Source organism: Rhinopithecus bieti, unplaced genomic scaffold (assembly GCF_001698545.2).
Source record: "Rhinopithecus bieti isolate Rb0 unplaced genomic scaffold, ASM169854v2 scaffold_39857, whole genome shotgun sequence".
Lineage (NCBI taxonomy): Eukaryota > Metazoa > Chordata > Mammalia > Primates > Cercopithecidae > Rhinopithecus > Rhinopithecus bieti.
The window spans coordinates 26,993-47,812 of NW_016816641.1; the positions used below are offsets into that span (position 1 = coordinate 26,993).

Here is a 20,820-nt window from a genome sequence, read left to right on the forward strand (position 1 = left end):
CCCGCCTGCCTCGGCCTCCCAAAGTGCTGGGATTACAGGTGTGAGCCACCGCACCCACAAACTGATCAGTTTGTGATTTGGCCAAACTGTGGTCTACTGATCTTTGCCATTAGGGAAAAACCTAAAGGTTGGTTGGGTTTTGTTTTGTTTTGTTTTGTTTTCATCTCTTCGACTCTGAGAGCACCACACTGAGCATTCAAAAGCCCAAATCCCAGGCCAGGTGCAGTGGTTTGCGCCTAGCACTTTGGGAGGCTGAGGCGGGCAGGTCACTTGAGGTCAGGAGTTCCAGACCAGTTTGACCAACATGGTGAAACTCCATCTCCACTAAAAATACAAAAATTACCTGGGTGTGCTGACGGGTGCCTGTATTCCCAACTACTTGGGAGGCTAAGGCAAGAGAATCGCTTGAACCCGGGAGGCAGAAGTTGCAGTGAACCAAGATCATGCCCCTGCACTCCAGCCTGGGTGACAGAGTGAAACTGTCTTAAAAAGAAAAACAAATGTCTGTTCATAAGAAGATATTCATGCAGCCAACAGACACATGAAAAAATGCTCATCATCACTGGTCATCAGAGAAATGCAAATCAAAACCACAATGAGATACCAGTGGCCTCATGCCAGTTAGAATGGCAATCATTAAAAAGTCAGGAAACAATAGCTGCTGGAGAGGATGTGGAGAAATAGGAATGCTTTTACACTATTGGTGGGAGTGTAAATTAACCATCGTGGAAGACAGTGTGGCAATTCCTCAAGGACCTAGAACTAGAAATACCATTTGACCCAGCAATCCCATTACCAGGTATATAACCAAAGGATTATAAATCACGCTCCTATAAAGAGATATGCACACATATGTTTATTGTGGCACTGTTCACAATAGCAAAGACTTGGAACAAACCCAAATGTCCATTAACGATAGACTGGATTCAGAAAACGTGGCACATATATATCATGGAATACTATGCAGCCATAAAAAAGGATGAGTTCATGTCTTTTGCAGGGACGTGGATGAAGCTGGAAACCATCATTCTCAGCAAACTATCACGAGGACAGAAAACCAAACACTGCATGTTCTCACTCATAGGTGGGAGTTGAACAATAAGAACACATGGACACACCGGGGCCTATCAGCGGGTGGGGAGCTGGGGGAGGGATAGCATTAGGAGAAATACCTAATGTAAATGATGGGTTGATGGGTGCAGCAAACCAACATGGCACATGTATACATATGTAACAAACCTGCACAGTGTGCACATGCACCCTAGAACTTAAAGTATAACAAAAAAAAAAAAAGAAAAGAAAAAAGCCCCAAATCCCACATGCCTGCTCTGAAAGTTATTACCAGATTTTTAAAAATCTTTAAGGTATGTCTCACCTTCTCCAAGATAATAAAATATGTGGGGGAAGAAAAGAAAACCAATTAATCAAGCAGGTGAAGAAGTGGACATAAACAAACTGAAGGTTAATGGCAGCAACATAAATAAGCCGGGGCAAAGTATCCCCCAAACTAGAGAAGGCTCAGGGGCATGCACAGCTAGAGAGAGCAAGCCAGAGAGGGGTCTCGGCACTGCCTCACCTTACACTTGTCTGATATGGGGAGCGCTTCCCCATTGGAATGGTTCAGGTTAGACACCATCACATTGAGATTAAATATAAATGACTAGGAATGACCTTCAGATAGCGTTTAGCATCTGTAACCAATCTGACAATAATGTGCTCATCAGGTACCTATGGATTAAATCACATACTGGCATATTCAAACTGAATGTCAGTCTGGAAATAAATTTACTATATTAACTGAAATACCACTCTTTGTGTAAGTATTTTGTCATACATTTAAGAAAAAGCTAAAAAGAATGGAAATCCTATGATAATAACTTAAGTCTTTCTTCAAAGTGCATGCACTCTTTTGCAATACCTCATTCAGCCAAGTATTTGTTCTCTCCTCATTCAGTACAAGGCAGCTTTCAATTTGCTTAGAAGGCAACATTAGAAGGTTAGAGTTCAGCAGAAACACAGAATTTTAAAATGTGAGTTCAAACTGAATAAATTTGAATTTCTGTAGGAGGTAAAGAATCAAAATACCTGTTTATTTAAAGATTGCAGTATACGATAATCATTTTTAAAGTATTTGATTAAACCTGATAGGTTTTCCGGAAATGAAAAAAAATCAATTTTAAAACCAAAGCTGATTTTCAGAAATTTTCAAAATGTAAATCAGCTCTATCCAGAAAATAGTTTCTCTAAAACTTTATCTTAAGGAGTCATTTTACAACAGTATAACTATTAAAAAATGTACTCTTATTTTAATGTTTTGAAATAAAAGTTTTTTTTTTTTTTTTTTTAAAAAAAAATTTTTTTTTTTTTTTTTTTTTGAGACGGAGTCTCGCTCTGTCACCCAGACTGGAGGGCAGTGGCGCGATCTCCACTCACTGTAAGCTCTGCCTCTCGGGTTCATGCCATTCTCCTGCCTCAGCCTCCCATGTAGCTGGGACTACAGGCGCCCGCCATTGAGCCTGGCTAATTTTTGTATTTTTAGTAGAGACAGGGTTTCACCGTGTTAGCCAGGATGGTCTCGATCTCCTGACCTCGTGATCCACCTGTCTTGGCCTCCCAAAGTGCTGGGATTACAGGCGCGAGCCACCGCACCTGGCCAAGTTAAAACATTTTAAAATATGAATACTGTAGCTTAAAAGAAAGAAACTGGAGAAGGAAAAGTAGAGAAAGAAATGCCAATTCCAGTCCAAAGCTTTGTTTGCCAAGTTTTCTTAGAATAACTTTTACCAATTTACGAATTCTTGTAAACAGAATCTATATGGAAATACTGAAAGACTTTTGCTTAAAGTGGCATTATTGAATACTGCTGTGATGCTACTGTAATGTAATAAATTATCATTGCGAAGTGCTGTTTTTGACTTAAAATTTTATTTTGTGTGTCTTGAAAACCATAGTATTAAAGGTATTGAGATTGTGCAAATGCTGGGCACAATTGGCATGAGATAATGTTTTTATTTTTACAAAATTATAATATAACTATGCAAGTGTTTATTAAAAGAACACAAACTGAAAAAGTTATGGGATTAAAAAAATAATGGGATTAAACAAGTTATGAGATGTTCAGCATGGTGGCTCACACCTGTAATCCCAGCACTTCGGGAGGCCGAGGTGGGCAGATCACGAGGTCAGGAGATCAACACCATCCTGGCTAACACAGTGAAACCCCATCTCTGCTAAAAATACAAAAAATTAGCCAGGCGCAGTGGCACACCCCTGTAGTCCCAGCTACTTGGGAGGCTGAGGCAGGAGAATCACCTGAACCTGAAAGGCGGAAGTTGCAGCAAGCCAAGATCGTGCCATGGCACTCCAGTCTGGGCAACAGAGTGAGACTCCGTCTCAAAAAAAAAAAAAAAAAAAAGCTATGAGATTAAAAGTTATGGGATTAAAAAAAAAAGTTACGCTATGATATTTAAAAATGTTGTGAAAAAAGGGGTGGAAAAAAATTGTGGGAAAAAAGTTGTGGAAAAAGTTATGGAAAAAAAAGTTATTCCAAAAAAAGTTTTATGAAAAGCTATGGGATTTAAAAAAAATAAAAGTCATGTGATAAAAATTAAATAAATAAAAGCAGGCCACTGTCAGCAAAGACTGGACAAGTGTCTAATGGGCAAGACAGGTGCAGATCAGATGAAGATCACCATCATCCAAAAGCAGGGAACTAGGCCCAGTGTGGTGGCTCACTCCTGTAAGCCCAGTATTTTGGGAGGCCAAGGTGAGCAGATCACCTAAGGTCAGGAGTTCGAGACCACCCTGGCCAACATGGCAAAACCCGGTCTCTACTAAAAATACAAAAAATTAGCTGGCATGGTGGCCTCTGCCTATAGTCCCAGCTACTCAGGAGGCTGAGGCTGGAGAATTGCTTGAACCCAGGAGGTGGAGGTTGTCGTGAGCCGAGATCACACCATTGCACTCCAGCCTGGGTGACAGAGCGAGACTCTGTCTCAAAAAAAAAAAAAAAGTTATGGAAAAAACTTATGAAAAAAAAGTTATAGGATTAAAAAAAAGTCATGGGATAAAAATAAAAATAAGGCTGGGTGCGGTGGCTCACGCCTGTAAGCCCAGCACTTTGGGAGGCTGAGGCAGGCGGATCACCTGAGGTGAGGATTTGAGACCAGCTTGGCCAACATGAAGAAACCTCATCTCTACCAAAAATACAAAAATTAGCCAGGAGTGGTGGCGCATGGCTGTAACCCCAGCTGCTCCAGAGGCTGAGGCAAGAGAATCGCATGAACCTAGGAGGTAGAAGTTGTAGTTAGCCAAGATTGCACCACTGCCCTTCAGCCTGGGCAACAGAGTGAGACTCCAGGGGTAAAAAAAGGAGTGTCATGTAATGCTTCACTCATCTTCTTTAAACGGCAGTGGGAGTAAATCCCACCACTTTAGGGCAACCTCCATCTCTTACTGCAGCCAAGATTCAATCTAAGGGGGTTAGTGGGAAGAAAGGCTCAGCATAAAATACTATATGAACTCTCAAAGTCCAGTGTGAGCACAGCGTGTTTTTTGTTTTTTGCTTAACCTTGTATTATATAGCTTTTCAAACATAGAAAAGTAGGGAGAAGCTCAGCAAGGTGGCATATGACTGTATTCCAGCTATCTGGGGGACTGAGGCGGGAGGATCACTTGAGCCCAGGAGCTCCAGGCTGCTGTAAGCTATGACTATGCCACTGCACTCCAACCTGGGCAACAGAGCAACACTCCATCTCTAAATAAATAAGTAGAATACTAAAATGCAATAAACCCCCATGTACCCATCAGCTTTAACAATTAACAAATGGCCAATAATTTTTTAATTTTTTTATAGACGTGGGGGTCTTGCTATGTTGCCTAGGCTGGTCTTGAACTCCTGGGCTCAAGCAATCCACCTGCCTCGGTCTCCTCAAGTGCTGGGATTACAGGCGTGAGCCACCGTGCCTGGCCCAGTCTTTTTCCTGAGTGTTCCTACATCTCCCCCTGGGTTATTTTAAAGCAAATCCCAAACATATTTTAGCATTTTTTTATTTTTTAAGAGACAGATCGGGCCAGGCATGGTGGCTCGCGCCTATAATCCCAGTACTTTGGTAGGCCAAGGCGGGCAGATCACCTGAGCTTGGGAGTTCGAGACCAGCCTGACCAACATGGAGAAACCCCGTCTCTACTAAAAATACAAAATTAGCCGGGCGCATGGCGCATGCCTGTAATCCCAGCTACTCAGGAGGCTGCAGCAGGAGAATCACTTGAACCTGGCGGTGGAGGTTGCAGTGAGCTGAGATTGTGCCATTGCACTCCAGCCTGGGCAACAAGAGCAAAACTCCATCTCAAAGAAAAAGAAAAAAGAAAAAAAAGAAACGGTGTCTCACTTTGTTGTCCAGGCTGGGGTGCTGTAGCATGATCATAGCTCACTGCAGCCTCAAACTCCTGGGCTCACGTGATCCCCCTGCCTCAGCCTCCCAAGTATCAAGATTAAAGATGCCCACCACCACGTCTGGCTATTTTTTACGTGTTGTAGTTGACCAATCTCATCTCAAACTCCCAGCTCAAGCAACTCCCGCCCCCAGCCCCGCCCCGCCACCTGGACTTCCCAAAGTGGTGGGAATTACAGACACGAACTCCTGGCCAAATTATTTCATCTGTAAAAACTTCAGTATGTATCGCTAAGAGATAAGGACTTGTTTTTAACAGAAATACAAGCCTGTATAACATAGAAATACAAAAAAAAAAAAAAAAAAAAAAAAAAAAAAAAAAAAAAAAAAAAAAAAAAAAAAAAAAAAAGACAACATATAAATACAATACCTGACCGGACGCTGTGGCTCACGCCTATAATCCCAGCACTTTGGGAGGCCGAGGCAGGCGGATCACTTAAGGTCAGGAGTTCGAGATCAGCCTGGCCAACATAGCGAAACCCAGTTTCTGCCAAAATTACAAAAATTAGCCAGGAATGGTGGCACGCGCCCGTAATTCCAGCCTACTCAGGAGACTGAGGCAGGAGAATCGCTTGAACCTAGTGCTGGGGGTGGGGGAGGGGGGTGGCGCGAAGCTTGCAGTGAGCCGAGATCCTCCACTAGGCAAAAGGGCGAGACTCTGTCTGGAAAAAAAAATGAAAAGAAAAGAAATACAATACCTGAAAAGTTTTAGTAATTCCTTAAATCAGTTTTCTTTCAATTATTATCCGAAGAAGATCCACACATTGAAACATTTAGTTGATATATCTCTTAAATCTCTTTTATTCTGAAGTGTTTCCCCCTCCCACATTTCCCCCTTTGCCATTTTTTTGAATAAGACAGATCATTTGTCCCACATAATTTCCTACATTTTGGATATGGTTGATTTCATACCTACGATGTCTTAACATATTCCTGCTAATCTCTACATAGCCTATAAACTGGTAGTCAGATCTTGAGGCTTGATTAGGTAGGTGATGCTCTGTATTTCCTATGCATATCACCAGGAAATGACATAAGGATATGACTGATCAGAGTTCAGGTATTGTTAGCCTGATGCATCTATTATGTCTTTTTTCTTTTCTTTTTTTTTTTTTTTTTTTTTTTTTTTTTGAGGCAAGGTCTAGCTTTGTTGCCCAGGCTGGGGTGCAGTAGCACGATCGCAGTTCACTGCAATCTCCGCCTCCCTGACTCGAGCGATTCTCCCACCTCAGCCTTTTGAGTGTTGGGACCCCAGGCGCTGCCACCTAATTAATAGACGCGTTGCCTGTGATTTTTAAATGTCCCTTTCAAGACGCCGTCCCCTTCCTGGTACGCGAAGCGCTGGGAACGAAAGGGACTTCCGGGAGATCTAGGAAGCCGCTTCTCTTTCTGGCAGGAGGCGGGGTTCTCCCCGTACGCTGCGGAGTCTCTGCGGGGTGTAGACCGGAATCCTGCTGACGGGCTGAGCGGATCAGGGAGGGAGGGTCAGGACACGGTGGCTGCAGGTCTGAGACAAGGCTGCTCCGCGGTAGTAGCTCTCTTGCCTGGAGGTGGCCATTCATTCCTGGAGTGCTGCTGAGGAGCGAGGGCACCTCTGGGGTCTTTGGAAGTCGGTGCCCAGGCCTGAAGGATAGACCCTTGCGCTTCCCCTGGGCTGCGGCAGGCCTTCTCAGAGCGAAGCGCGTCCTTCCACCCCGCGGCGCAGGTCACCGCTGCCATGGCTTTTCCCCATCGGCCAGACGCCCCTGAGCTGCCTGATTTCTCCATGCTCAAGAGGCTAGCTCGAGACCAGCTCATCTATCTGCTGGAGCAGGTCAGTGCTCGCCTGGCGACTTTATCGGATCTACAGTTTAGCACTCATTGGATGCACATTGCTTCGTTGCCGTGCCCCTTTTATCTTGTTCTTGGCCCCTGGTATTTCCTTGGAGCTTCCCCAGCAAGTCCAGAATGAATCCAGGGAGTAGTAAGAGCTGTTTGGAACCTGGCCAGAGAGTTAATGGAAATCAGCCCCCAACCCCCATACAGGCAAGGGAGACACTATTAGTGCCAGGCATCCCTAGGGATGGAAAGATGGTTAAGACATATTTGCCATTAGGGATCCTACCACTCCAGCAGGAGCTGTGTGAAGCACAAATTATCACACACAGGTGGTAAATGAGTGATAGAGTAGTGTACCCGAAGAGTTCAGAATAAGTGATCATTTCTAGCTGGGGTGATGATCTAGGAGCTTCAAGGAGGTGAGTGTGAATAATAAGCTTATTTTCTTTGGAGACTAAGCATGCTCCAGGCAGATAGATTGGTAGGAGCAAAGTTGACAAACCAGGGAAAGACAAGGCATGTACAGGGAAGACAGCCATCAGCAGTTACACAGTAGCCACTGACGATTTTTTTTTTTTTTTCCATTTGTGGCATGAGACAATACTTGATGATGATTCTAATAGTGATGTGTGTGGTGGGGTAAATGGGCAACAAGAAGGCCAGTTAGGAGACCGTAGATTAGACAAGTAATAAAGGCCCACACAAAACTGGTAGCAATGGGAATGAAGGGAAATGATGGATTTTTAAGTTATGGTGAAAGAAAACTCAAAGACTTACTGATTGGTTATAAAGGTTGAGGAGAAGCAAAAATGAGTGAGATTTTTAACCTGGTTATTAGGAAAATAATACTGCTACTGTGATTTTAATGGATTACTTGTGTAATCATTTAGTTATTCATTTTATGTCTGTATTCCTCATTAGATTGGAAGGTGGGCAGGGATCACGTTTGTTTTGGTCAACACTACCCAGTGAGTACCTAGCTTAGAGTCAAGCACACACCATATGCTTAATAAATATTTGTTGTATGAACATTGAATAGAAGTGAGAAAAATAATTAGAAAAAGGAACAGGTTTGGTGGGGGAAGTTGATTCGTTTGGGTTTGGATGGGGGAAGTTAAGATGCCAGTGAGAAATACAGCTTGTAACATCCAGCAGATAGAAATGTGGAACTGCAGCTCCATTGTGAGGACTGGAAGGAAGATGGATCAAGACGAGAACTGCAGGGCATCTTGGACCAGATTTTATTTCTATTTAATTTTACTTATTTATTTTTTTTGAGACAGAGTCTCACTCCTTTGCCCAGGCTGGAGTGCAGTGGCGCAATCTTGGCTCACTGCAACCTCCACGTCCCGGGTTCAGGCGATTCTTCTGCTTCAGCCTCCTGAGTAGCTGGGATTACAAGCGCGCACTGGCCAATTAGCCCACCTGGCTAATTTTTGTATTTTTAGTAGAGACAGAGTTTCAGCATGTTGGCCAGGCTGGTCTCGAACTCCTGACTTCAGGTGATCTGCCCGTCTCGGCCTCCCAAAGTGCTGGGATTATAGGCATGAGCCACTGCACCCAGCCTATTTCTCTTTTATACTTAGTGCTTGCACAGTGACATGCACATAAAAGACTTGCAACAAATGTCTGAAGAATTGAAAAGAGGTGCTAGTTAAAGCTGCTAGTTCAGGTGAGATCAAGTAGAGGAGATCAAGGAGAGAAACTTGAACCTACTGTGTTATTCAGCATGGCCAAAGTGGATTTCCAGGCAATAACGTCCTCTCCTAACTAACTTCTGACTTAATTTTTGTTAATGTGCATTGCTAGTCAGGCTTGAAATATCAGAATCATCTTTGCCTCTCCTTCACCCTGATACTTAACTGAACCAGTTGCTGAGTTCCATGTATACTTCTTTACACATAACTTTTTTATGGTGATTATCAAATAACACTTGCACATTATAGAAAATGTGAGAAGATCAAGGAAAGTAAAAAGAAAAAAAAATTACTTATGGCCCTACCATAAGTTATAAGCACTGTTAACACTGTTAATTTCTTTGAAGTATTTTAAAAAATTATATTAGGCTGGGCGCAGTGGCTCACGCCTGTAATCCCAGTACTTTGGGAGGCCGAGGCGGGCAGATCACCTGAGGTCAGGAGTTCGAGACCAGCCTGACCAACATGGAGAACTCCCATCTCTACTAAAAATACAAAATTAGCTGGGCATGGTGGCGCATGCTTGTAATCCCGGCTACTTGGGAGGCTGAGGCAGGAGAATTGCTTGAACCCAGGAGGTGGAGGTTGGGGTGAGCCAAGATCACGCCATTGCACTCCAGCCTGGGCAACAAGAGTGAAACTCCATCTCAAAAAAAAACAAAAACAAAAAACCAACATTATATTACACATTCCATGTATCTCTTAATCTATTTTTGCTCATACCACCACCAGCCTAAATCAGGCCCTCTTTCATTGCCGCATGCTTGGGCTTCCTGGATGGTTTCATTAACTCCCTAAGTGGACTCCCTGCCTCCAGTTTCTCCAGTCTTCAGATTCATTAACATTTCCAGCTGACTGGAATGCTTCAATGCACAAAAGTTTTATTTTTCCTGTTAATTAAAGGATCAAGGTCACACTCCCCAAAGCTGGCATTTGGAGCCCTTCCTGCTCAATCCTAGCCAACTATTTCGGTCTATTTTTCACCATTCACCTACCTCAAGATTTCCTACCCTCTGTTGACCATTTTGGGTTTGGGAAACTAAAAAATAAATAAACATTTAAAAAGCCCAAACGTGGTGGCTCATACCTGTAATCCCAACACTTGGGGAGGCTAAGGCAGGTGGATCACCTGAGGTCAGGGGTTCAAGAACACCCTGGCCAACATGGCTACTAAAATACAAAATTAGCCAGGTGTGGTGGCATGCACCTGTAATCCCCCGCTACTTGGGAGGCTGAGGCAGGAGAATTGCTTGGAACCTGGGAGGCCAGAGGTTGCAGTGAGCTGAGATCCTGCCCACTGCACTCCACCTGCCCCGCAACAGAGCAAGACATGTCTTTAAAAAAAAAAAAAAAAAAAAAAAACAACAGACTGGTAGTGGTAGCCTCCACGCCTGTAACCCAGACACTGTTGGAGGCTGAGGCAGGTGCGATCACGAGGTCAGGAGTTCAAGACCAGCCTGGCCAAGATGGTGAAATGCTATCTCGACTAAAAATACAAAAATTAGCCAGGTGTGGTGGCGGGCACCTGTAATCTCAGCTACTCGGGAGGCTGAGGCAGAGAATTGCTGGAATCCAGGAGCCGGAGGTTGCAGTGAGCCGAGATCACACCACTGCACTCCAGCCTGGGTGTCAGAGGGAGACTTCATCTCAAAAAACAAACAAAACAAAACAACAAATAAGATTAAAAATAAATAAATAAAAAATTTCCTGCCCTCTATACTGTTGACCTTTTGGACTGGATCATTCTTTGTGGTGGGGGCTGGCCTGTGCATTGTTGGATATCTCGCAGCATCCCTGGCCTCTACCCATGAGATGCCAGTAAAACCCCTACCCTGAGTCAGATAACGAAAAATGTGTCTGGATATTGCCATACGTCCCTCAGAGGGCAAAATCGTCCCCTGACCACACAGCCTATGTTCTCTTTCTGATTTTTGCTGGACTGCCCTCTTCAAACATCCGTGTCAACATCCTACCCATTCATAAAGGCCTGGTTGAGAGGAATCTCCCAATGACTTTCCGCTCCCTGTCACTAACTGTGACCTCTCCTTCCTCTGAACAGACATTGGGATCTGTGTCAGGAGTGGTGGTGTAGAAATCGTATGACAGGGATTGTGGGGTGGGGGAGTGGAAGGGTGATGGGGTGAGGATTGTCCTGGGTTTGCTAAGTTTTCTGCAGTGAGCATGCGCTATTTTATTTTGTACTTAGGAGAAAAATGCAAGGTGGGGTTCTGTTGTGTTTGGCTTTGTTCAGCAGGAGACCAGGGGTGGTTGGGAGCCAGAGTGGAGGAGGCAGCAGAGAAGGGGAGTGAAATGCAGACCAAGGTCACAGGTGAGCAGAAGGGTTGAGTGACAAGGAGTTAACCTGAGAAAGAAGGTGGGATGTCTTCTTCCCGCTGGTACAGAAAACAAAAAGGCAAAACAGGTAAATATACAGAAAAGTGTCAACTGTGGATACAGATAATAAATAAGGTGCTGGGCTAGACGATGCTTAGTGCCCTCCCACCTCAGAGATTATGCTTCTGTTAGATGGGTGGCTAGGCTAGTTCTCAAGTGAGGAAGCTCGTGTGACCTTTGAGTGACCCAACATATTGTGTCTCCTTCAGCTTCCTGGAAAAAAGGATTTATTCATTGAGGCAGATCTCATGAGCCCTTTGGATCGAATTGCCAATGTCTCCATTCTGAAGGTACCATCCCTTTCCCCTGGGGGTCATGCCCCTCTTTCCTCTTTGAGCAGTTTTTCTTTTGATGAACAATACAAATTACTGAAGAGTGACTACCGTTGTAGGGCAAACATAGGGTAGCTTAATTGGGTGGAAAAGGGAGATCGATGCTGTTGTTCATATTTTTTTGTTTTGTATTTTTTTGAGGAGGGAGATGAAGTCTCTCTCCGTCGCCCAGGCTGGAATACAGTGCAATGGCACAGTCACAGCTCACTGCAGTCTTGACCTCCTGGACTCAGGCGATCCTCCTGCCTCAGCTTCCCAAGTAGCTGGGACCACAGGCATGTGCCACTATACCTGGTTAATTTTAAATTTAAATTTGTTATTTATTTTCTGAGTCTGTTTGCTACGGAATATATGATTTTTTTTTTTTTTTAATTTTGTAGAGATGAAGTCTTGTTATGTTACCCAGGCTGATCTCAAACTCCTGGGTTCAAGTGATCCTCCTGCCTTGGCCTCCCAACATGGCTGGGATTACAGGCCTGAGCCACCGCACCTGGCCCATACTGTTTTTATTTCATTTTTGGTTTTCCTATTGACAGCTTGAGGAAAGTTCAGTGGGATGGTTGTCAGGGGAGCAGTTTGATTCCTAGAATTAGCATAATTAGGAAGCCCTCAAGAAGTCCCCTATCTTCGTATCACCCTTTGTGCTTTTCAGGCACTCTTATGTCCATTGTCTTATTGGATTCTCTCTGTAGCAACACGAAGTAGACAAGCTATACAAGGTGGAGAACAAGCCAGCCCTCAGCTCCAGCGAACAGTGAGTGTCTGGGAGAGTCTGTCCCTACTCCAAGCTGGAGGAGGTCCCTAGGGGCACATTTGCCTTTCATCTGTCCTTGCTGAGATATATGGTTCACCTCCCTGAACTTTACAATTTCATAGCTAGGTTACTCTTCTGTAGTTTTGTTTTGTTTTGTTTTGTTTTGTTGTTTTGTTTTGTTGTCTGTAGTTTCCTTTCCGTGGTTTCTTGTCCTCTTCCCTCTCTAATTTATATTACAGTCTATAACCAGATTGGCTAATCTTTCAAAATTATTTTCATCGTGCTCTTCTCAAGAACCTGCAAGGCAGCCGGGTGCGGCAACTCACGCCTGTAATCCCAGCACTTTGGGAGGCCGAGGTGGGCGGATCTTCTGAGGTCAGGAGATAGAGACCAGCCTGGCCAACAGGGTGTAACTCCATCTCTACTAAAAATACAAAAATTAGCCTGGTGTGGTGGCGTGTGCCTGTAATCCCAGCTACTCAGGAGGCTGAGCCAGGTGAATCACTTGAACCCGGGAGGCGGATGAGTTGCAGTGAGCCAAGAGCACGCCACTGCACTCCAGACTGGGTGACAAAGCAAGACTCCATCTCAAAAAGAAAAAAGAAAAAAAAAATAGAATCTGCAAGGCCTCTCATTACTTGCTGAAGATTGTCTACATGAATTGTCATAGACTCCAAGGCTGTCTGCAGCGTGGCCTCCCACATTACCTTGTCTCTCGTGTGTCCCCTTCAAGCCTCTGTTGAGTTGTGCTTCCACCTGCCTCTCAGTTCTGTGCCTGTGCCTTCACCTTTTTCATCACTCCATTCGCTCTGCCTGAAATTCTCTCCTGTCCTCACTGCTCCTATAAAGAATGTCCGCCAGGCGCTGTGGCTCACGCCTGTAATCCCAGCACTTTGGGAGGCCAAGACGGGCGGATCATCAGGTCAGGAGATCAAGACCATCCTGGCTAACACGGTGAAACCCCGTCTCTACTAAAAATACAAAAAATTAGCCAGGTGTTGTGGCGGGCGCCTGTAGTCCCAGCTACTCGGAAGGTTGAGGCAGGAGAATGGCGTGAACCCGGGAGGCGGAGCTTGCAATGAGCCGAGATCGCGCCACTGCACTCCAGCCTGGGCAACAGAGCCAGACTAAGTCTCAAAAATAAAAAAAATTAAAAAAAAAGAATGTCCATCATTCAGAGCCCAGCCACCTCCTCCATGAAGCTCTCTGTTGCCGTTCTAGTCCAGGGTGATTTTCTCCTCTGGATTTCCGTGGCATTTTGTATTTATCCTGTTCACTCGGCCTGTAGTCATGTATAGCTGTTGCCTTGATTTTAAAGTGTTTCTGAAACTTAATGTACACATTTTCTTAGAAGATAAAATTCTCCTGGATACATGGAGAATATATCCATGGACCCCAGTTTGAAAAACATTATTTTCTATTACTTTCTTACATTTTTAAATTTTTTAAATTAAATTTATTTATTTTCAGAGACAGAGTCTCCCTCTGTTGCACAGGCTGGAGTATAGTGGTGCAATCATAGCTCACTGCAGCCTTGAGCTCCTGGGCTCAAGGGATCCTCCTACCTCAGCCTCCTGAGTAACTGGGATTACAAGTGTGCACCACTGCGTCCGCCTGTAGTTTTATTTTGTTTTTTTGAGTAGGAGTCTAACTCTGTCACCCAGGTTGGAGTGCAGTGGCGGGATCTCAGCTCACTGCAACCTCCGCCTCCCAGGTTCAAGCAATTTTCCTGCCTCAGCCTCCCAAGTAGCTGTGATTACAGGCGCCTGCCACCATGCCCAGCTAATTTTTATATTTTTAGTAGAGATAGGGTTTCTGTATGTTGGCCAGGCTGGTCTTGAACTCTTGACCTCAGGTGATCCGCCCACCTCGACCTCCCAAAATGCTGGGATTATAGGCATGCACCACCTCGCCAGGCCTTTATAGTTCTTGTATTTTATTTTACGATTATTATTATTTATTTTTATTTTATTTTATTTTATTTTTTTTGAGACAGAGTTTAGCTCTTGTCATCCAGGCTGGAGAACAATGACACAATCTGGGCTCACTGCAACCTCCGCCTCCCGGGTTCAAGTGATTCTCTTGCCTCAGCCTCCTGAGTAGCTGGGATTACAGGCATGTACCACCATGCCCAGCCAATTTTTGTATTTTTTAGTAGAGACAGGGTTTCTCTATGTTGGCCAGGCTGGTCTCAAACTCCTTACCTCAGGTCATCCGCCTCTGCCTCCCGGAGTGCTGGGATTATAGGTGTGAGCCACTGGTCCCAGCCTACTTTTATTATTTTTAATAGAGATGAGGTCTCACTGTGTTGCTGAGGCTAGTTTCGAACTCCTGAGCTCAAGCAATCTGCCCACCTTGGCCTCCCAGAGTGTTAGGATTACAGGTGTGAGCCACAATGCCCAGCCTTTATTTTTAACTGGCAAATAATAATTGTATATTTTTATGGGGTATTCTTGTATTGTTTTTCGGCACTGACTGTTAATATACTCCATATATGCACCTTTTTTTGCCCACTGGATTGTAAGTTATTTGAGAACAGCAATTTTTGGGTCCACTATAGGGCCAGTAATGTACCCAGCTCATCACATTCTACCCATTGTGTTGAGAGTATCTTCTGTGGTTGGTGTATAGTGGACCAAGAGAATGGTATAGCTTTGGCTAGGATGAGAGCTGTAGGGCAAATGGCAAAAAAGTTGGTATTGTTTCAGTTTCTTCTAAGTTGCTATCCAACTTGATAATTTTTCTTCACTGTTTTTTTTTTCTTTCTCTCTCATAGATTGTGCTTCTTGGTCAGACCCCGCATCAAGAATATGCGATACATTGCCAGTGAGTGTGCCATGGTACTATGTGTGACTGTGGGAAACGGTGGGCAAGATCTAAGGGCTTTGGCCATAAGGACCCTCTAATAAGAAAATAATTGTTTGAGTTGGCTGTAGCACTTGTGAAGGATATCTGCTTCCCTGCTTCTTTTTTGTTGTTGTCATTTTTTTTTTTTTTTTTTTGAGATGGAGTTTTACTCTTGTTGCCCAGTCTGGAGCACAATGGCGTGATCTGGGCTCACTGCAACCTCCACCTCTCGGGTTCAAGCGATTCTCCTGCCTCAGCCTCCTGAGTAGCTGTGACTACAGGTGCCCACCACCAGACTGGGCTAATTTTTTATGTTTTTAGTAGAGACGGGATTTCACCATGTTGGCCAGGCTGGTCGCAAACTCCTGACCTCAGGTGATCCACCCGCTTTGGCCTTTCAAAGTGCTGGGATTACAGGCGTGAGCCACCGTGCCCGGCAGCTTCCCTGCTTCTAGTGTAACAGATGGCTCATGGCTTGCTGGGCTGCATTCCTTCTCTCTGTAGGTCTTGTCAATGCTGACAAATTGGCTGGCAGAACTCGCAAATACAAAGTGATCTTCAGCCCTCAAAAGGTGAGTTTGAATCCTGGAGGAAGTGGGATAAGGTAGAACAGGACTGAGGACCAGGCAGGGGTAAGGGGCCAACAGCACTACCTCCCTGTCTCAGTTCGTTTTCTGTTGCTGTAACAGAATGCCTGAGACTAGGTAATTTATAATGAACAGAAATTTATTTAGCTCATGGTCTGAGGAGGTAGTGAAATCCAAGAGTGTGAGGCTGGCATCTGGCGAGGGTCATCCCATGGCAGAAGGGTGGAAGGTAGAAGCCAGCACATGAGACCAAGAGGCACCCAGGGGCTGGACTTGCCTTATAGCAACCCCCTCCTGCCATAAGGACATTAATCCATTCATGAGGACTCCTCCCTTACGACCCAATCACCTGTTTTTAGGCTGCACCTCCCAACACTGTTGCCCTGGGGATTCAGTTTCCATTGCACTCCCTCAAAGCAAATTATGTATGATTGAACAAAATACCTGTCACTGTCTTTTCATTTACATATCTTCAATTGTTTAGCAGAGGGTCTGCCAGCATACTGTCCCAAATAAAGTGTTGTGGAATTGTGTGAGGAGGCCTCTACGTAGATTTTTTTAAATGAAAAGCTTCACACTTGCGAGGTAGAACCTGCTCTGTATCCCTTACACAAACTCTAGTATAGTAATGGTGCCCAATGTTACGGCTTTCCAATGACTTTCTCCCTGTATCTCTCTTTAATAATAAATTAGATAAATCATCAACCCCCTCCTCCCATCCCCTATGCTTATAGGGATGTGACTGGGCTGCCCCTAGGTTACTAGAACCATGCCACCATGTATTGGAAAAGCCTTTTCTTGCACAGGAAAGGAGCCTTAGAGACTGTTTTACTCCACCCCAACTTTGAGCAGCTGAGGGAACTGAAGCCCATGCTCACACAGTGAGTTAGCATAGCCAGGCTAGAGCTCTTCTATCTTTAACTCAATAATTGCAGTACATATTTGGAGGTCCATCATAGTCTGTCCATTTCTTGATTCCATTGAGCTCCCCTCTCACCTCTGCATTAGCTACATTCATCCTCAATCCCAGTGATTGGGAGGAATGACGTTCCAGGCCTTTACCTTGCCAACCAGAGGCCTATAAAGCTACAGCAAGTAGTGCATGCATACTTAGAGAAGGTAGAAACTAGACTAGGAAGAACAGGAATTTATTCCTTTTCAATCTTTCTAAGAAAATTCTAGAGAAAATAGAAGCAGTAACTAAGGACTGAAGCCTCTGAAACCAGGCTGTCGGGATAAAATCCACCCTTGAGGCCTTATTATCTGTGTGGTCTTGGGTTAGGTACTAAGCTGTTCCGTGTCTCGGTTTTCTCATCTGGAAGACAGAGCTGATAATAGTACCTATCTCTTAATTTAAGTGAGATGACTTTGAGTCTCTGTTGAAATAAGAAATCAAGTGGGACCCTAGGCTTAATATTGTTTTCTCCTTCTGTAAAAGGAATAAGAGGAAAGAACAAGTGACCTTCCTTTGAATGTCACCTGAAGATTGATAGCACAATCTTACAAATATTTATCTTAAGATAATATGCTTAGGAATACAAACATGTGAAGTATTATTACCAGGGCAAGAAATTATTGAGTAGGACAACCACTCAGAATTATAGGTACTTTTGAATGCTATTAAAAGAGTCATAGCAATAATTTCTAGTTCTTGGACCCTTACAAAACCATTTCTTTTTTTTTTTCAAATTATGCTTCCAAGGACAGATTTGTTGTTTTGTTTTGTTTTGTTTTGTTTTTGGAGACAGTGTCTTGCTCTGTCACCCAGGCTGGAATGCAGTGCTGCAGTCTTGGCTTACTGCAACCTCCGCCTCCCAGGTTCAAGCAGTTCTCCTGCCTCAGCCTCCCGAGTAGCTGGGACTACAAGTGTGCACCACCATGCCTGGCTAATTTTTTGTATTTTTAATGGAGGTTCGGTTTTGCCATATTGCCCAGGCTGGTCTCGAACTCCTGAGCTCAGGCAATCCACCCACCTCTGCCTCCCAAAGTGCTAGGATTACAGGCATGAGCCACTGCGCCTGGCCAAGGACACATTTGTATTAATAGGGAATAATCCTACAAGTTAAAATAATCCTCCAAGTCTCTATATTACACAGAAAACAAAATTGGTATTTTATGAGTGTTCTCCACTTAACACCTTATCTAATCGAATTATTTGACCTAATTTTATATTAGGAGGCATCTCTCTCTCTCTTCTTTGAGACTCCTTTGTTAATTATGAAGATTGGCAGTTTTCAGACCTGGCTCTGGAATTCCATTACTCACCACTAAAAGTTAAAAGCAGGCCTGTAGATTTCAGTTTTCCTGGTAGAAATGAGTGAGGGTTCTTCTGTGTAACAGTAAAACAAGGAGCACATAGCATTGATCTACATCTCACAGAGCTAGTATGAAGATGAAGACAAGTGATTCTTGTAAAACACGAAGAATAATGCCTAATCCATTTTAAGGGCTTACAACATTAGCTGTTAATAGTGTCATCTTATTATCAGATGTGAGTGCCCTCAGCATTCTTTCTTATTACTTTCAAATATTCACCCTTTCCCCACTTACCTCAAAGGAGGAAGAGATAGTGGCCTTTTCCCTTCGAAGATGAGTTGTTCCATGCCAGTTCTTGACCCCGTTTCTGCTTTCCTTCTCCATTATCTTGCTTTACCAGGTAGACTTTCTCTTCTGCCTTCACCCATGTCTATCCCTTCTAAACAATGTCCCCCATTTCATCTCTTCTCAGGACTCCCCCTTCTTTCATGGCCAGGCTTCTGTGAAGACTGTTCTACTGTCACTGCTTCTGCTTCCTTATCTCTACCTTCATCGTTTCATCAAGTCTCCCTCAGGTCTCTGTTGTCAGATCCACTGGTGTCTATTTAATGTTAATCCTACTTAACTTCCCTGGCATTTGACACTGTTGCCCACCCTTCCTTGCAACTCTGACCTTTTCTGCCTTGATATTGCCTTGTTTTCTTCTCCTGGGCCCCTACCTCTCTTAAGTGTTCTTTCTTCAGTCTTCTCTGCAGGTCTGTTACTATGGCCCCCTTTCTCTTGGGTGTTCCCTAGGGTCCTGTCCTTAGCTCTCCTCTGTGTGTTCTTTTCTCTTGGACAGACCATCTACTTTTTTATTTATTTATTTGAGATAGGGTCTCACTCTGTTGCCCAGGCTGGAGTGCAGTGGCACAATCTTGGCTCACTGCAGCCTTGACCTCTTGGGCTCAAATGATCCTCCCACCTCAGCCTCCTGAGTAGCTGGGACTACAGGCACGCACCACCATGTCCGGCTAATTTTTCATTGTTTGGTAGAGACGGGGTCTCTACCTTGTTGCCCAAGCTGGTCTAGAACTTCTGGACTCAAGCGATTCACCTGCCTCGGCCTTCCAAAGTTATGGGATTATAGGAGTGAGCCACTGCACCCAGCCACATCATCCACTTTAAATACAGGGTATATGCTACTTAATCCCAAGTCCTTGTCTGTGACTCCAGAGGTCCCGTGGGCATGTCCTCAACAGAACTTACTCTCCCTTGTACAGATCGTTTGCTCCCATCTGCTCCTCCACAATTTCCAGAGCACTTCATGCCGTTGCTCTCATCTCTGCCTGTACAACTTACCTTTCGAAGACAGCTGAATTCCTTCTCCTTTGTAAAGTTCTTCCATTCGCTTGTGAGATAAGAAACAATTTACTCAAACATAAATTAAATGGATGAGAAAGAAATGAAGTGCTGGGCTGGATGATTCTAATGGTCCTTTCTAGATCTAAGAGTCTGGGTTCTCTTTTCTTTCACTGGGTTCAGTAATTATTGTCCTCATCAGTGACCACAGAGGAACTGCAGAGAAATGGAGAGAACAGAGAAGAAGGTGGTTACTAATCAATTTCCTTTTCTCTTTCAGTTTTATGCATGTGAGATGGTGCTTGAGGAAGAGGGAATCTATGGAGGTGAGAGGAGATGAATGTGAGTGGAAAGGGAGAGAGAACATACAGAAGAAAAAACTGTTGTTGTTCTCCACCCCCCAGCTCTTTCTTTTCCTAGTCTTATTCCTGTTAGTGTAGCAGGAGGAGAGGTTCCTGAGAATGGGAATGGGAACAGGACCACAAATTAGAACACTACTCGGGGCTGGGCGCGGTGGCTCATGCCTGTAATCCCAGCACTTTGGGAGGCCTGAGGTCAGGAGTTCGAGATCAGCCCAGGTAACATGGTGAAACCCCATCTCTACTAAAAATACAATAATTAACTGCGTGTGGTGGTGCACACCTGTAATTCCAGCTTAGGAGGTTGAGGCAGGAGAATTGCTTGAACGCAGGAGGCAGAGGTTGCAGTGAGCCGAGATCACGCCATTGCACTCGAGCCTGGGCGACAAGAGTGAGACTCAGTCTCATAAATAGGCAGACAGACAGACAGATAGATAGATAGATAGATAGATAGATAGATAGATAGATAGATAGACAGACAGACAGAACGAACACTATTGGGGTAGTATGAAAGTAATACCGGGGCTTAGAGTTGGAAATGACCAACCACTCTTTTCTCACCTTCCAAGGCTTCCACAGGAAAAACTGGGCCTCCCCTGTGTGCATTTCTCAGGCTATTCTCCACACAGCCCAAACCTGATCACAGCACTCCTTGCTGGAAATCTGGCAGCAGCTCAAAATAAAGCCCAGAATCCCCAACATGCCTCCTATCCCTTGCACAGTCTGGCCCCTCCTGTCCCATTAGCCTCATTGTGTGCTACTTCCTTCTCTTGACTCACCACCCTCCAGCCAGAGGGATTTTGCCCATGATTTTCCAGGTGCCCAGGATGTTCTCCATCCTACAGCTTTTTGCCTTCCCAAGTCTTACGCAAATTCTAAGCTTAATTTTCTCTTTTTGAGGGAAGTCTTTCCTACACCCCCAGTTGTGGTTACAGCCCTTTAATATATGGTGCTCACAGCTTGCTGTTTGACCTCTTTGGAG

General features: G+C 44.4%; 1 protein-coding gene across 8 annotated transcripts in view; it reads left to right on the forward strand.

Annotated features, from left to right (window-relative positions):
* Positions 1–20,820, forward strand: part of VPS33B (VPS33B late endosome and lysosome associated) — a 34,586-nt gene that overhangs the window by 2,633 nt on the left and 11,133 nt on the right. Inside the window, exons 1-7 of one of the 8 annotated variants that reach the window (XM_017855020.1) lie at positions 6,824–7,266; positions 11,220–11,297; positions 11,572–11,652; positions 12,387–12,448; positions 15,225–15,274; positions 15,800–15,867; positions 19,760–19,805. In XM_017855020.1, coding sequence (XP_017710509.1) covers positions 7,171–7,266; positions 11,220–11,297; positions 11,572–11,652; positions 12,387–12,448; positions 15,225–15,274; positions 15,800–15,867; positions 19,760–19,805 — 481 coding nt within the window. In that variant the 5' untranslated portion in view covers positions 6,824–7,170. Of the gene's footprint in view, positions 1–6,801; positions 7,267–11,219; positions 11,298–11,319; positions 11,391–11,571; positions 11,653–12,346; positions 12,449–15,224; positions 15,275–15,799; positions 15,868–19,400; positions 19,532–19,759; positions 19,806–20,820 lie in introns of those variants that run through there. The other 7 variants (XM_017855021.1, XM_017855022.1, XM_017855027.1 and 4 more) reach the window with 7 other exon arrangements.